Source organism: Plecotus auritus (assembly GCF_963455305.1).
Source record: "Plecotus auritus genome assembly, chromosome: 4".
In the NCBI taxonomy this organism is placed as follows: Eukaryota; Metazoa; Chordata; class Mammalia; order Chiroptera; family Vespertilionidae; genus Plecotus; species Plecotus auritus.
This window is the reverse complement of record NC_137775.1, coordinates 129,192,188-129,206,054: the sequence shown is the minus strand read 5'-3', so window position 1 is coordinate 129,206,054 and position 13,867 is coordinate 129,192,188. Positions and strand designations below refer to the sequence as shown.

Here is a 13,867-nt window from a genome sequence, read left to right as displayed (position 1 = left end):
TTAGCATCGCACCTGGCACTACTGAGTATTAACCACGCTTGTTGCTATTGTTTTTGTAAGAGCCCAACCACTGGCAACCGGCCCATCCTGCCTGAATTTTATGATTGTCCATCATTCAGCAAACCCCATTACAAATGCCTTCTACCTGTGTTTTGTGTGAGATTCTTTCAGTTTTCTGAAATAAGTAGTAGATGGGGTGGGGTGGGAGGAAAGGGAGACCTATCTTTCCAATAACTAATTTCTTATGCAGACAGAATTCGGAAGAGCGGCTATAACTCTATCCTGCCTCCCTGGGGAAGGCCAGCCTGTGAGAACTTGCTCCCTGGTCTATCCCTCTGTCCCAGCTTTTCTTTGGATGTCCACCTACATCACCTCGTCCTCACGAGCAGGGGAGTTGGAATTAAAATGATAAGGAAGATCACTCAGGCACTAAATCCAATTTCCCTTGGGGAGCCTGCTCCTGCCAGCAACCTGAGGGGACTGGAGACCAGCCAGGGTGCTCAGTATCACTCTTGTCACTCTCCTGATGCTGCTCCAGAGGTGACTCACAGCTGGAGGTGAAGCCTGGCTGGGCTGGGGGCCAAGGCCATCACCGTGCAGTCAGACTTGGGTGGTAATCTCAGTTGGCTCTGCATGAGCTCCCATTTCATTCAGATTAAGTCGGGACCTGTCCAGGTAGATGCCTGGTGGCTGGGGGAGTGGGCACAGGAACAGGAGAGTTATTGGAATTTGAGGCATTTTGATTTTCAGAGCTAAACAAATTTAATTCCTGTACTAGTTTTGGTGGTTGTTTTTTAATAAGCTTAATGGGAAATTAGCAAAGAGGAGTTTTAACTTCATCAATACATTTCTTCACTTTCAGAATCAATATTTGTCAAGCTCAAATATTTGGGCATCACTATCAGGAATGTCTGCCGAAAGCCACTGGAATTGTACAGAGCAGAGACGTGACCTCAGCTTCCTGCCTCAGGTCACCCCCAGGAAGGACCTGTGAAACTCAGCGAGGAACTTGTCTCTCACGTCAGAGTTCTCTCCCCAGATTTTATAGCCCAGGCCCTTTGGTTAGGTCTCATTTTCCTCATCTATTATCTGTAAGTCAGTTAGGATTTTGGATATTGAAAAAGCCTTTTTATTACTTTAACAATAAGGAAATATATCGAGTAACAAGAGAGTCTTGACATAGGACTTTGGGGTTATTTTGATTCAGTGGCTTAGGAACATCACCAAAAAAAAAAAAAAAAAAAAGTTTTTTTTTTTCTGTCTCTGCTCCTGACCTTCCCTGGTTGCAGCTCCCCTCCTTAGCACAAAAGGGCTGCCTGCAGTTCTTTGAGCTCCTGTTTCTCTGACTCTATTGAGGGTGAGGAGAAATCCTCTCTTGCCCCATCATGAAACACAGTCCCGAGTTGCTCTGATTACACATGTTGATTGGCTGGGCCTGCTTTCTCTTAATCACTGTGATAAGAGAGTGAGATTACATTGACTTGTTTATGACCATCAAGGACCCCCAGTAAGCAGGGAATGGGTCCAATCCCACCCCAAAGGTGAGAGAGGGTAGAATGGGTGCTGGTGGGGTCATGCAAGACATGACAAATCAGCACTAAAGTCATAAGATTGAGAGCTTATGTCAATAAGGAATTACATGAAAAATCATCTCCCTGATGTATAGGAAGGGCTTAAAAATAATGCTTAAAAGTAAAACAAACAGCCAAAACCGGTTTGGCTCAATGGATAGAGCGTCGGCCTGCGGACTGAAAGGTCCCGGGTTCGATTCCGGTCAAGGGCATGTACCTTGGCTGCGGGCACATCCTCAGTGGGAGGTGTGCAGGAGGCAGCTGATCAATGTTTCTCTCTCATCGATGTTTCTAGCTTTCTATCCCTCTCCCTTCCTTTCTGTGAAATATCAATAAAAAATATATATATAAAAAAAAAAGTAAAACAAACAAACAAACAGAGGCTGGGACAAACCTAAAATCACACACGTGAATCACAAAGTACCCTGGTGTCAGAGTTCAGTGAATGATGACTTGATGGATTAGTTGTTATTAATGTGCTGTCCCTGCTATAATTTAGTTCCTCTGAATAACTCTCCTGTTCTCCTTCATCTTATAAGAGGTTAAAAAGTAAATACTGAAAATTAAAAATAAGAGTACGTAGTTCGGATATTTGGAATATAATTTTTTCTTTAGATTTTTTGTTTTGTTTTGTTTTGTTTTAGAGTCTTATATGGTATCTAATCAAGTTTTGTGATCTCCTAGCTCTTGCCTCTCCTGTCTCCCTTCGTGCTCCACCTCATCCTTCTCACATTGTTGACAGTGTTTGGTCCTGACTTGTGTGGGTGGCACTCTCAGCACTGGGCAGTGATCATATAAAATCTATCAGCTCAGACGTGTGATGATTCTGATTCCAGAGTGGGAGCCAGCTTTTCTAGATCTGTCCTCTATCATGGGGGGTGTGGGAAAAACTCTTTCCTGGCTGTCCCCACATTGTCCAAGCAGTTCCAGGAAGGACCTGTGGACGGGCCAGGGACAATCTATCTGCTAAGTGTTCTTCTTCTCGGAAGACTGAGGATGACTCATGCCTGATGCACTTTTTCCTGTAATGTCCACACCCCTTTCCCTGGGACACAAATAGTACCCCTAAGAGGTTTCAGGACCCTCCATCTACACCAAAATCTGAGACATGAGCCACTGGTTTCAATGGCCAGAATGAGCCCTCTCAGTGTAAAACTTCTGGGCGCTCCTCACCTGGTTCCCTCCAAGGTACAACAGGGATAGCTGGGTACCAATTTCTAAGAATCAGCTCATGTTGTTACACCCACATGTTTTCTGTTCGCAAACGTGGCAAATACTATTGCCTTTCTGTTATAGAATGACACTCTGCTCTGAGGCAGCTTCAGTTACCCACTGTTCCCTAATCCCAGACCCGCTCCCCACTGCCAGCACCATCCTCTTCTCCAAAACTTACCTGAGACACAGGGAACCAGAGCAAAGAACTCCCGTTCTCGGTGAAGCGCGGAGTGGTTTCCGCATTCCCTCTTTTTGCCATTCCCAGCATGCAGCTGTGGTGAGCGGTGTCTCTCCTGCTCTTTTGGGCCTGGCCTCTGGACACTGTGGAGACAGAGCTCACTGCCTCTGGCCGGGCTGTCGGAAGGTGTCGGGGCTGAAGCTCCACTGGGAGCAGGGCAGGATCTGAACTCACCTCTGCTCTCCTCCCTCTCTCCGCAGATCCGGGTGGATGGACCCAGGGGCAACGCCCTCCAGTATGAGACGGTGCAGGTGGTGGACCCGGGCCCTGTGCTCCGGGACATGGCCTTCTCCAAGGACCATGAGCAGCTCTATATCATGTCAGAAAGGCAGGTAAGGCTCTCTGAGATCTGTTAGACATTTGTCTTGTGGCTAAGTACTAGCCTGTGGCTCAGCAGAAAGCTACAGGAGGCCGGTTGCAGGGAGGGGATTTGATGTATGGCTCAGTGTACATTCTTTCGGTTATGCTGCCTGAGGACTGAGGCTGAGTGCACTGAAATAGGGGACAAAACATTTCAAATATCAAAATATCTGCGAGTCCCCAAACCCACTAACCTCAAAATGATGGTGTGTATAGGTTCCGGGTCAGCATTTACTCTTTTCTGAAGACACTTGGTGCAGATGCCCTAGTTTTTTGTCCATATTTCCCTATACACTGTATACTCTGGAGGTCTATGGTGGGCAAGGATTTGTTTCCTAAAAATCCTAGTTGAGGGAACATCATGAAAGAGATTCCCTCAACCATGGAAGGAGATTCAGAAAATAAAGGCATGTCCTCAGCCTCTGGGTGTGCCTGTAACTCTCACATGGCACCTCCGGCAACTGCCATAAGGCCAAGCCAGGCAGGACAGTTATGTTGCAAAGATTACTGTTAGCTGATACTGGGTTAGAAGGAGCAATATTGGGCTTGCTTCTGGAACTCAGCTAGCACTAAGTTCTTCAGGGGTTCTTGAGCTCATACCAAGACTCTTATGTCTACAGCGGGCAAAGGAACAAATTTCACCTGGGAAATTCCATATATTTAAGAGTATTTCCTGGAGTGCCCTAAGTCACTGCCCAGAGTGTTTCACCCCACAAGACACACCCACCCCAAGTGTGGATTGCCACTGCCATACCTCTGACCCTGTTACCTCTATGTGGGATGAGTCATTCCTAGGAGCGGTCCCGTCAGCCCATGAATATGTATGTGGCAAAGGCAGCAGCTATGAAGGGTAGGTTCCCCCCTCTTATTCATCTTCATTAGTGAGGCCTGAACTCTCCAGAGGACCTTGCTCACAGAGTCAGGATTGTTCCTCCTGTCCCCTCTCCGCATAGTGAGGGAGATAAATACCACATTATGCCACCCACAGGGCTTGTGCATTATGCCTTGGCAGCCCACAGCAGCTCCACCCTCCCCAAGAGCTCGATGACATCTTCTCTTGGTGTGGGACTCCCCATCCAGCCACACTGGGACCCATTGTGGTGCCTAGGTTGAGGCTGCCATGCCTTGGACATGGCCTGGCATAGTACCGAGAGGGAAGCATTTTACCCCAGGAGTCAGGACTGGGTATGAGGCTGCTCCTTTGCTTTCACTTCTTGCTGCCTTCTAGTGAGGCCCTCACTCCCCACTTCCCACTCCCTGCCTACCTCCAAGTCCCTAGACACTGAGATAAGCAGTTTTCCTGGGTGAAGGAATCCTTTAGAGAAAGCCTAAGCTCTCCATAAGGCATTGAATATTTCAGGATTTCTTGCCTGAACTGAAAGCCAGGATTTCTGAACTTGGGACTTAAAACATGGAAGGGTTTCCAAAGATGGAAACTATAAGCTATGTGGGGTCACTTCTGATAACTGAATTGGGATTCTGAGCTCCTTGTCCTTGGTCATTCTGCTTCCCTGAGAGTGTGGTCAGTGGTTAGACCCATCCGGGCTGGGTGGTGAGGCATGCTGGGAGCTCTGGACTGTTGGAAAGGAAAAGAAGGCAGGAATGGATAGGACCAGGGCATTTGTGCATTCTGGGGCTGCTCCTCGCAGAGGTGGAGGGCTGCCTGTCACTCAAATCACAGTCCCAAGGCCCTCAACTCTTGGGCCAACACTGGTATGCAGTGGGTTTGCAGATTCATCGTAAGGAGTGGTAAGGCGCACTTAGCCGCTAAGTGCACAGGTCTTGGTGTCAGAATACCTGAGCATGCACCTTGGCTCCACCACTTACTAAGCATGATCTCAGGTAGTTCCTTAAACTCTTAAGGACTCAGCATTCTCAACTATCACATGGAAGTGACAATAATATCCCATAGTTTTATTCCAAAGATCAAATGATATAATGCTTATAATAAGCATCACCACACCTGGAACAGAGTATATGGGCTTGCTAAGGGGAAGCTCTCATTCTTATGATATTGCAATAGGAGAGTCTGGGCATTGGCCGTGTTGGGAGTCAGGCAGGTGGCAACATCAAGATTCTGGGTGATTTATCAGGTAGGAAGTGCAGGAATCCAGGTCAAAACCAAGGTGGGCAGGGAGCAGAAATCTGGTCCCAGGAAGAGCAGATCAAGAACCCACAACCTACTTTACTGACTGGACATACCAAGTAGAGCTTGGTTCAAGAGCACCTTGGTAAAGGTACTGGAGATGTTACAGCAAACCCAGGGAGTCAGGACTGATCCCGGCCTCTGTGGCTGTGGATGGGTGCCAGTCATAATGGGTCAAACACTTGTGGAGCTGAATCTGCAGACTAAGGGTAGATGCTCAACAATGATGTCTGCTCTGCCTGGAAGGTGCTTCCCTTCCTCATTTGGCTAATTTTTCCTTGTCCTTCAAAATGTAGCTCAGTTGTCACATTCTCCAGTGAGTGATTCCTGATCTGTGGTTAGACACCTCTAGGTTCTCTCTTCCTAGTCTGGGCTGTGATGATGACTTCCTTGTTTTTCTCCCCTATCAGACTATACAGGGCAGCCCTATATCCTCTTTGTCTGCCTAAACCTTATCTAATAGGCCCTTGATAAATGTTTGATGAATGAATAAATGAGCAAATGAATCCACAATATCTTCATTGAACCATAATTGGAAAAGAGTGGGACTGATACAAATTATTTATTGCTTATCTTAATTTATAAGTTTGAACCTACATAATTAAAAAAAACTACACTTCAGATGAAGAAAACATCCCAAACTCCAGTCATCTGTTTATTACTGCCATGACTTTTGCCCTATCCTGAACTATTTTTTGCTTTGTATTTTTATTTAAATAAACTTACTATTTAAACATAAATAATCTACTTTAACCATCCCTTAAACAGTAATATTATAGATCTGACATGCCAGTCATATAGTATAATACACCTAACTGTGATATTGTGATATATAAGAAGTATATATTTGCTCTTCATCTCCATTTCTGGCACAGTGCTCCCAAAACCTTTGGAATTTCTTAAATGACAAGCAATGGGAACATCTTTTGTTATAATATTTGGTATCTTGTCCTTCATAGCCATAAAGGTGAAATGGGTGTGTTGTTATTCCTAAGGAGCTTCTAATCAACCTCAACTGAGTTTGTGTGAGTGAGGTGATTTTTGGAAAGCCCCTAAAGATGGGGACTGGTTGCCAGGGGAGCCAATCATGTGATTAGAGGGTTGGAAGGAGTAAGGACTGTGTAACTAAGAGGTAGAGAATGGAGTGTGTGTATGTGTGCGTGTCTGTCACTGTCTGTGCGTCTCCATCGGCCCTTTTCTTGCTTTGCACATGTCTGTGTGTTTGTATATGGTGCATATTTACTACAGCTCTAGGACTCCCAAGGGAATGTGTATACACACTGAAACACTGCGATCAAAACCTGCCAACCCGATGGAGGGGAGTGAGAGGAAATGTCAGCCAGTAGTTACGTGGGGAGCTAACGCGCCCAAGCTGGGGTTGTCCTCAGCTGGCCTGGAGTGACCACTCCTTCCCAGGAGAGAAGCTGTCCTGCACACAAGGAAGCTCTTCTTTGATAGGCCCCAGAGCAAGTGGCAGATTCCCAGTCAAGTTCACCTCTCTGCCATCCCACACACCAGCTCTCTCCTGCCTGAAAGCCAGAGGCCCCGAGCACGTTTCTGCTTGTGATACACACTTTCAGTCATGTCTGGTCCAAAGCTGACTTTCGTGGTGTTCTTTGTTTTACTGACTCTGGTTGACAGTGGGTCTGCTTCCAGGTGCCTGGGGATACTCATAGCCGGTCCTCACAAGCTGGTGGCACTCAAGTTCTAGCTGTGATCCAGGACCGAGATGCCTGCAGGGGCTGAGGAAGTGGGTCTGGAGGTGGGCCCACTGGCTGGTCAGAAGGCAGGGCTGGGTGGGCAGATCTTCTTGGCGCTTTCTGATGCAGGTGCTCCAGGCACCTAAAGGTCCATGACCCACTGTGGGTTCTTGACTTCACACAGGAAAGACTTCAAATACAAGCCAGCATAGAGTTTAAAGTGAGAGTTTATTAGTGAAGGAGTGGGAGGGAGAGAAGGCTCCATAGTCAGAGCAGCCCCTCCCTAGTGGGATTTGCTTCTTCTATTGAGACTCATTTAATTGAGGGGTAGGGCATTCAATAAGGGGAGAAATTTTCAGGATCTTCCTGAGAAAGGAGTGGAGACTTCTAGAAGAGCACTGTTGGCCATTTGTGTCCTTATATGGGCTTTCTGTTTTTAATCATGGCAGCACAAGGGGTGTGTTGTTTAGAATACTAATGTATTACAATGAGCTTATGTATTGCGAGGTAAAATTAGTTTCCAGGTTGGATTGAGCTGATCTTTGAGTTCTAAACCATAAATACATCTTACTATCTCCTTGATAGTCCTTATAGCCCATATCAATTACAGCCTTTTCACTGAATACCCTGTCTCACTTCCAACATAATCCAGTAGTGAAGGAGGGAGGGCCATCTGGCTTTATTGTACTAGGGGCCCAGTGCACAAATTTGTGCACCTTGAAAGGAACTGTGGGCTGCAAGCCTGTGGTGGGCACAGGGGCGGGTCTTGGCCCATTCTCCGTGCCCCCGCCTGGCCCCTCCTGCCATGGCTCCAGGTACCCTGTCTGCTAGCAGCCCTGCTCCTGCTGTTACCGCTCCCACACACTGACAATACGGAGCGATTGGGGCCGGCACCAGAAGCAGGTGCGAGCAGGGCTAGCACTGTCAGTGGGGGCAAGTGGCAGCTGCTGCCCCAATTGCCCCTAAGGAGCAGGGGGAAGTGGAGAAGCCCTCAGGTGCAATCAGGGTTGGCAGCTGCCGCTCGCACCCACTGACATCGCCAAGTGATTGGGACCAGCACCGGGTGCCAGCAGCAGTTGGAGTGGTGGCTCCAGCACCGGCAGTGGGTGTGAGCGGGGCCGTTGCTGGCAGTAGGTGTGAGCTGCAGCTGATGGCCTTGATTGTCCCTCGGGAGCAGGGGGAGGTGAAGAAGCCCTGAGGGGCGATTGGGGCTGCCTCTTCTCCTGAGGAGCAATCGAGGCCAGCAGCCGCTGCTTGCATCCCCTGAGGGTGCTGAGCGATCGGGGCCAGCGCCAGGCCATCAGCGGGTGTGAGTGGCAGCTCCAGTGCCAGCAGTGATGTGAGCGGGGCTGGCGCCAGCAGCAGGTGTGAGTGCCAGGAGGGACCATGGCGTGTGGGAGCAAAGAATTTTCAGTAACCACCAGAGGCTCGCCCCAATGACAGTGACCAGTGCTCCGCCTTGGTCTGGCTGCTCCACCATCCTGCCGCAGCCAATGCCCACCATGTTCCATACTCTGCCGCCTGCTGTCAATGCCCACCATATGTTCCGCATGCACCCCCTGGTGGTCAGTGCACATCATAGTGACGGGTTGTTTGGTTGTTCGTTCCGCCGTTCGGTCTATTTGCATGTTAGCCTTTTATTATATAGGATTACCCAGGCCCAATTCATTTATTCACTCAACAAATACTTGGTAAGCACCCACTATGAGCCAAGTGCTAGCAGAGGCATTGGAGAAACAACAATGAAGAAACAGATAAATATCCTGACTGTAGGAGCCTGTAATTTTAGCAAGAAGAAGTGTCAAAGAAGCAGTCAACATACTAGAAAAATCATATAGTCGGTCAGCAGGTGACAAGTGCTATGGAACAAGGAAGTGAAGTGGGGTCAGTGGGATCTTGGAGGGTTACAATTTTAAGTGGAGGGGTCACTGAAAGCTTCCCAGAGAAGCTACAGGGGCCTCTTGAGGGTACCTACCCCTTGCCTGTTCTTTGTGTTTTTTCAGGCTCTTTGTTGGGGTTGTGAAATTGAGAAGATGGTAAAGCCTGTGTCGTGGGTGGGAGTTGGGGGAGGATGCTTTGTGACTGATTTTTTCTATGTTGAATTTCAGAGGGAAGTTCAGTTCAAGGGAGGGTGGTACTATGGTCCAGGGCAGGCTCCTACCGTTTGGGGTTTAGACTCCTAACTGGATGGTGCTGGGTCCCCTGTATTATGAGGGGCATGACTGCCTCATATTCCTCCTATCCCAGCCTGCCTCTCGGGGGGTCTGAGGATTCTGAGGTCCTGGTGTGAAGTCTGACATCTTGGAGGTTGGCCCACATTGTTCTCATGGAAGGAGCAATTTTGGAGACAGTGTCTGCAGCTGGAGGTGATGGACCCAGGAAGAATGATTTTGGTTCTGTTGACTCTGGGTCCCTGGGCACATCTCCTGGAGGTGTGTCCGAGGAGACATGGCTGTCTCTCCATCATCTGCCTGCCCCTGAAGGGGACTGAGCTATACATTCCAGTTTGTGTTTGGATGGCTGACACTATGACAAGCCCATTTGGACGTTTGCTCCTGGCACCCAGACCTGGCTGTTCTGATAGCTCCTGGGAGATGGAACTCAAAGCACAGGCCTGAGAGTGAGTGACAGGAAACAGAGCCACCTCAGACTCACAAAAAGAGAGAGGCTGTCGCAGTGTTTCACCCAATTCCACTCAGGTGGATCTCAAAGTTTCCGGTATATCATGACTAAGGTGTTCCCACTTCTCCCTTCCCTCCCAATGAAGGCAGACGTCTCCATCACCATCTCAGAATTGGAGGGACTCGCAGGGGAAAGGACTTCCTGCTCCAGTTTCCCACACTCAGGTGCTAGGATATGGATGCTCCATTGCACCTTGAACCCCTTAGAACTGGAAAAGCCCCCAAGGCTTATGGGGTCCAACTCTCTCTCGTGGTCTTTCAGCCCTATGATTGATCAGCAGACTGAAACTCAGAGAAGTCAATGTCTTGTCTGTGGTCACACAGCAGGTTGGGAGAGGAGCTAAGGTAGAGTGTAGCTTAGCACCTATTGCAATGTCTTCTCCAGCCGCCCCTCTTGCAGTGAGGAACGTGGAGGTCTTTGTGGGGCAAGAGACTCCCTTTATCTCCAAGTCTTCCCAGCAGGAGACTATGTACCCTCTTCCTCAGCCTCCAAAACAAGCTAATAAAAACTAAAGGACTTGCTGGGCGTGGGGCAGGCTGAATGGGGGTGCATCAGCAGTGGTAGTAAGGGTTCAAGGCTGCCCTCACTGCTCGTGAAGGAGACTGCATGGTTTGTTCTTCCTTGGCTCCAGCCCAAGGCAAGTTGGGACAAGAGCCCCTTTACAGCATCTATTTTGGAGCATCTTAGGGCACACAGAGCCCCAGATATGACCAGTCCACCCCATAGAGAGAGTAAGCAGAGAAGCACGCCCCCATCCTGTTCCTATAGACACCCCCCCATTCTGTTCTTACAGACACCCTCCCCCATCCCATTCCTACAGACAACCTCCATCCCATTCCTACAGACCCCTCTAGTGCCCACTCGTATAAGCATGAAAGTCTAACATCTGCCCGGGATGGAGTTTAGTAGCCTGCCTGAGAGGAAGAAATGACAGTGGCTCTACATTTCTCAGACAGCTGTGGGGGTGCCTGGGATCACCAGTGTGTGCAGGATGGAGACCACAGGTGGTCGCAAACAGGCCATGAACTTGAGTTTTCATCAGGGCCCTCTGCTCACCAGCTCTGCCTCTGAGGTGAGCCGCTCGAGCAGTTTGTGTTTCAGTTTCTTCATTTGTGAAATGCAAGGTAGATAAAATCTACCTTTCCGAACTTGTAGGATGAAAGTTAGTATGGGAAAGGCATGTATGGGCTCTTAGCAAGTTCAAGGTTATCCTTATCATTATTATGTTTGCTAATACTCTTAGGAAACACATTGTTGCCTGGATAAACCACTGGTGGCTGAGGCCATTTCAGCTGTGGGTGCTGGCTCCCCCTATTCCCTGGCACTGCCCCCCATGTGTTTGGAGCATCTCAGAAAATACTAAGGCTGTGTTCTCCCTTCACATCTATTAGCACCGCCCTCAAGGCGAATGGGGCGGGGGTGGGGGGTGGGGCTGGAGACTGGGGCCTCCTTCCCCAAGACTGTAGGGCTTCCTGGGGTAACTCCTTCGGCTCTGGGGGATGGATTTTAGTCCATCTGTGTGCAGCCACACAGGCTCCAGGCTATCACAGACACAGACCTGGCAGCTGACTTAGCTTCTGGCTCCTCATGTGTCAGGACTTCCCAGCAGAAGGGAAATGGCTTATTCCCCTTCTCTCTGCCAGAACAAGAGAAGAAGAGGGAATGTGTAAAGGTGGGGCAGGGGAGGCTGAGGGAGGCGGTGGAGCGGGAGAAAGGCAGGGAATCTAAGGGCAGGTGATCAGGGAACAGCCGTGGTAGCTCTCTCATCCTGAACCCCATTAAGCATCTGTCTCCATCTGTCTCCAGCAATTGCCAGCAGTCAGATCAACTCCCCACTCAGTGCCAACTTCTCCATACTTTCCAGGCGCTTGAAATGCCATTTTGAAGACAACCACCTGCAATATTCCACTTAATAGCACGCGAGGAGACTCCACCATGTGGGCAAACAGGACAGGGGCTGTGTCTCTGCCCCCTTTCAGTCCACACTTATTAAGTGTCCACTGTGTGCCCAACGCAGGGCTAGACGTGGTGCAGAACAGATAAGAGCCGCAGGAAGGCCTGTCTGGAAGCACTGTGGGGTGAGATGGGGACACACTCCAGCTTGCAGGGCACTGAGGAGAAAGTAGTCCACTGTAGAGGTTACCCTGGAACCCAGCCTCCTTGCAGAGTTAGGGCTCAGGCGAAAAATGATGTCAGCTTGAAAGGATGGAGCTCCAGGGATGTTTCCTAAGACAGTCCTCAATTCTGTTAACCCCTTCTTGGCTCCCACCTCCTCTTATCTGAGTAGGTGTGGGTGATGGAAGCTGACCCCCACAGTCCTGCCCTCTCCCCTGGAGGCTAGTATCTGAATGCAAGTGGCTCACATTTCTGAGGATGGACTTGTGCTTAAGTTCTGCAGAAAGAGAGGCTGGAAATATTGGGTACTCAAGCAAATTGCAAACTCAGTGGACTATCCATGAGACGCTTTCAACAGTAAATAGAACTGTGTTAATTTGTGCCATTGTGCAAGATGACTAGGTAATACCTATACGCCATACAGGTATAAAGGAGAAATTACAAATGGCAGAACTACATCTGATCTGAGTCCCTTAATTGCATTTCGAATATTATGCATAGACAATGGAGACATGAATTTGAAACTGACTCGGAGACAGTGCGATCATTTCAAAGGAATGTGTAATGATTGAGGGGGAGACTATCTGGATATATTTACTTAAATAAAGTTGTGCAAAGCCACAAAGGAGTGGAGAAACAGGTTGGAAATAGGTATATCCTCCTCAGAAAGGATTCAGGGCTGGTGCAGAAAGCTATCCAGCTCCCTGCTGGGTGACCTGAAGGTGGTTGAGAAGCCACCAGCCCTGGCTTCCCATCCTGGCTCTGTGACTTTCTAGCTATATGACCTTGGGCAAGATATTTAACCTCTGGATCCTTCAGTTTTCTCAACAGTAACATGGGGATATGCTAGTGCCATTGCCTGAGTGGTCCAGTGAGTAAATTAGAAAACATATATAATATTCTTAAAAAGTGCCTGGTGCAGAATGAGGGCTCAATACATCTTAGCTTTCATCTTTATTATTTTCAATATGCTGGACTATTAGAAGGGTGTCTATATTTTATTTAAAAAGATTACCTATTTTACTTCCATCATTTATAAACTCATTTCTATCTCCTCTAGGATGTATCAGGCCCTTAGAGTGACAGGTTTCTGGTACTTAGAGTAACAGAGAGCAGACAAGGTGGCCCCCATCAGCCACACTTGCCAGTCAGCCTGAATCCAAGGGTGCTGAGGGCCCTGTAGCTACTCTAGTGAACTGTTTGTGCCCAAGTTGCTTCCTTGAGACACTGCCTTTGGCAAAGGTCACCACTAACCCTGCTTACCCTCAGGGTAAGAGAAGAGGCCTTATCTTCTGACTCGACCTTTAATGTACAAGACTTTGTGGTAAATGCTCACTCATTAAGCTGAGGGCATCTCAGGACACAAGCAATACACACATGAGGTACGACATGAAACGATGTTTCTTTCCCACCTGGGCCTCACCTGGGTACTGCTTTAAGCAGGTGCTAGATGGTGCTAAGAATGATTAGATGGGACAAGGGAAGAAACTATTAGAACTTCTATTTTTTTTTCTACTTAAGAAAATTAAGCTTTATCTGTATTTAACAGACAGTTGATACTGGATACTGTTTCCTGGCCTTGGTCGCTATGTCAGTCATTCATGTGTCAGGAGGGAAAGAGGGGCATGGGAGGGCCACATCTCTGAGTGGTAGACACAGGGTTCTTACTGACTAGCTCAGTTTCAGTACAGTGCAACAAAAATGGTGATTTGCATGCGACTGATGTTATCAATATTGTGAAAGCAATCCTTTAAATAGAATCTTTACAACACTTGCCATCAGATGGGAGTGACCATGAAAATTTTTTGTGTGGCACAGGGGTTGGCTGGTTATGGAAGCA

At 48.3% G+C, this 13,867-nt stretch overlaps 1 protein-coding gene across 1 annotated transcript in view; it reads left to right on the top strand.

Annotated features, from left to right (window-relative positions):
• The window catches only part of PLXNA4 (plexin A4), a 418,177-nt gene that overhangs the window by 264,665 nt on the left and 139,645 nt on the right, over positions 1 to 13,867 (top strand). The window contains 1 exon segment of the mRNA XM_080663238.1: positions 3,225 to 3,356. Within this exon segment, the coding sequence (XP_080519364.1) occupies positions 3,225 to 3,356 (132 nt within the window).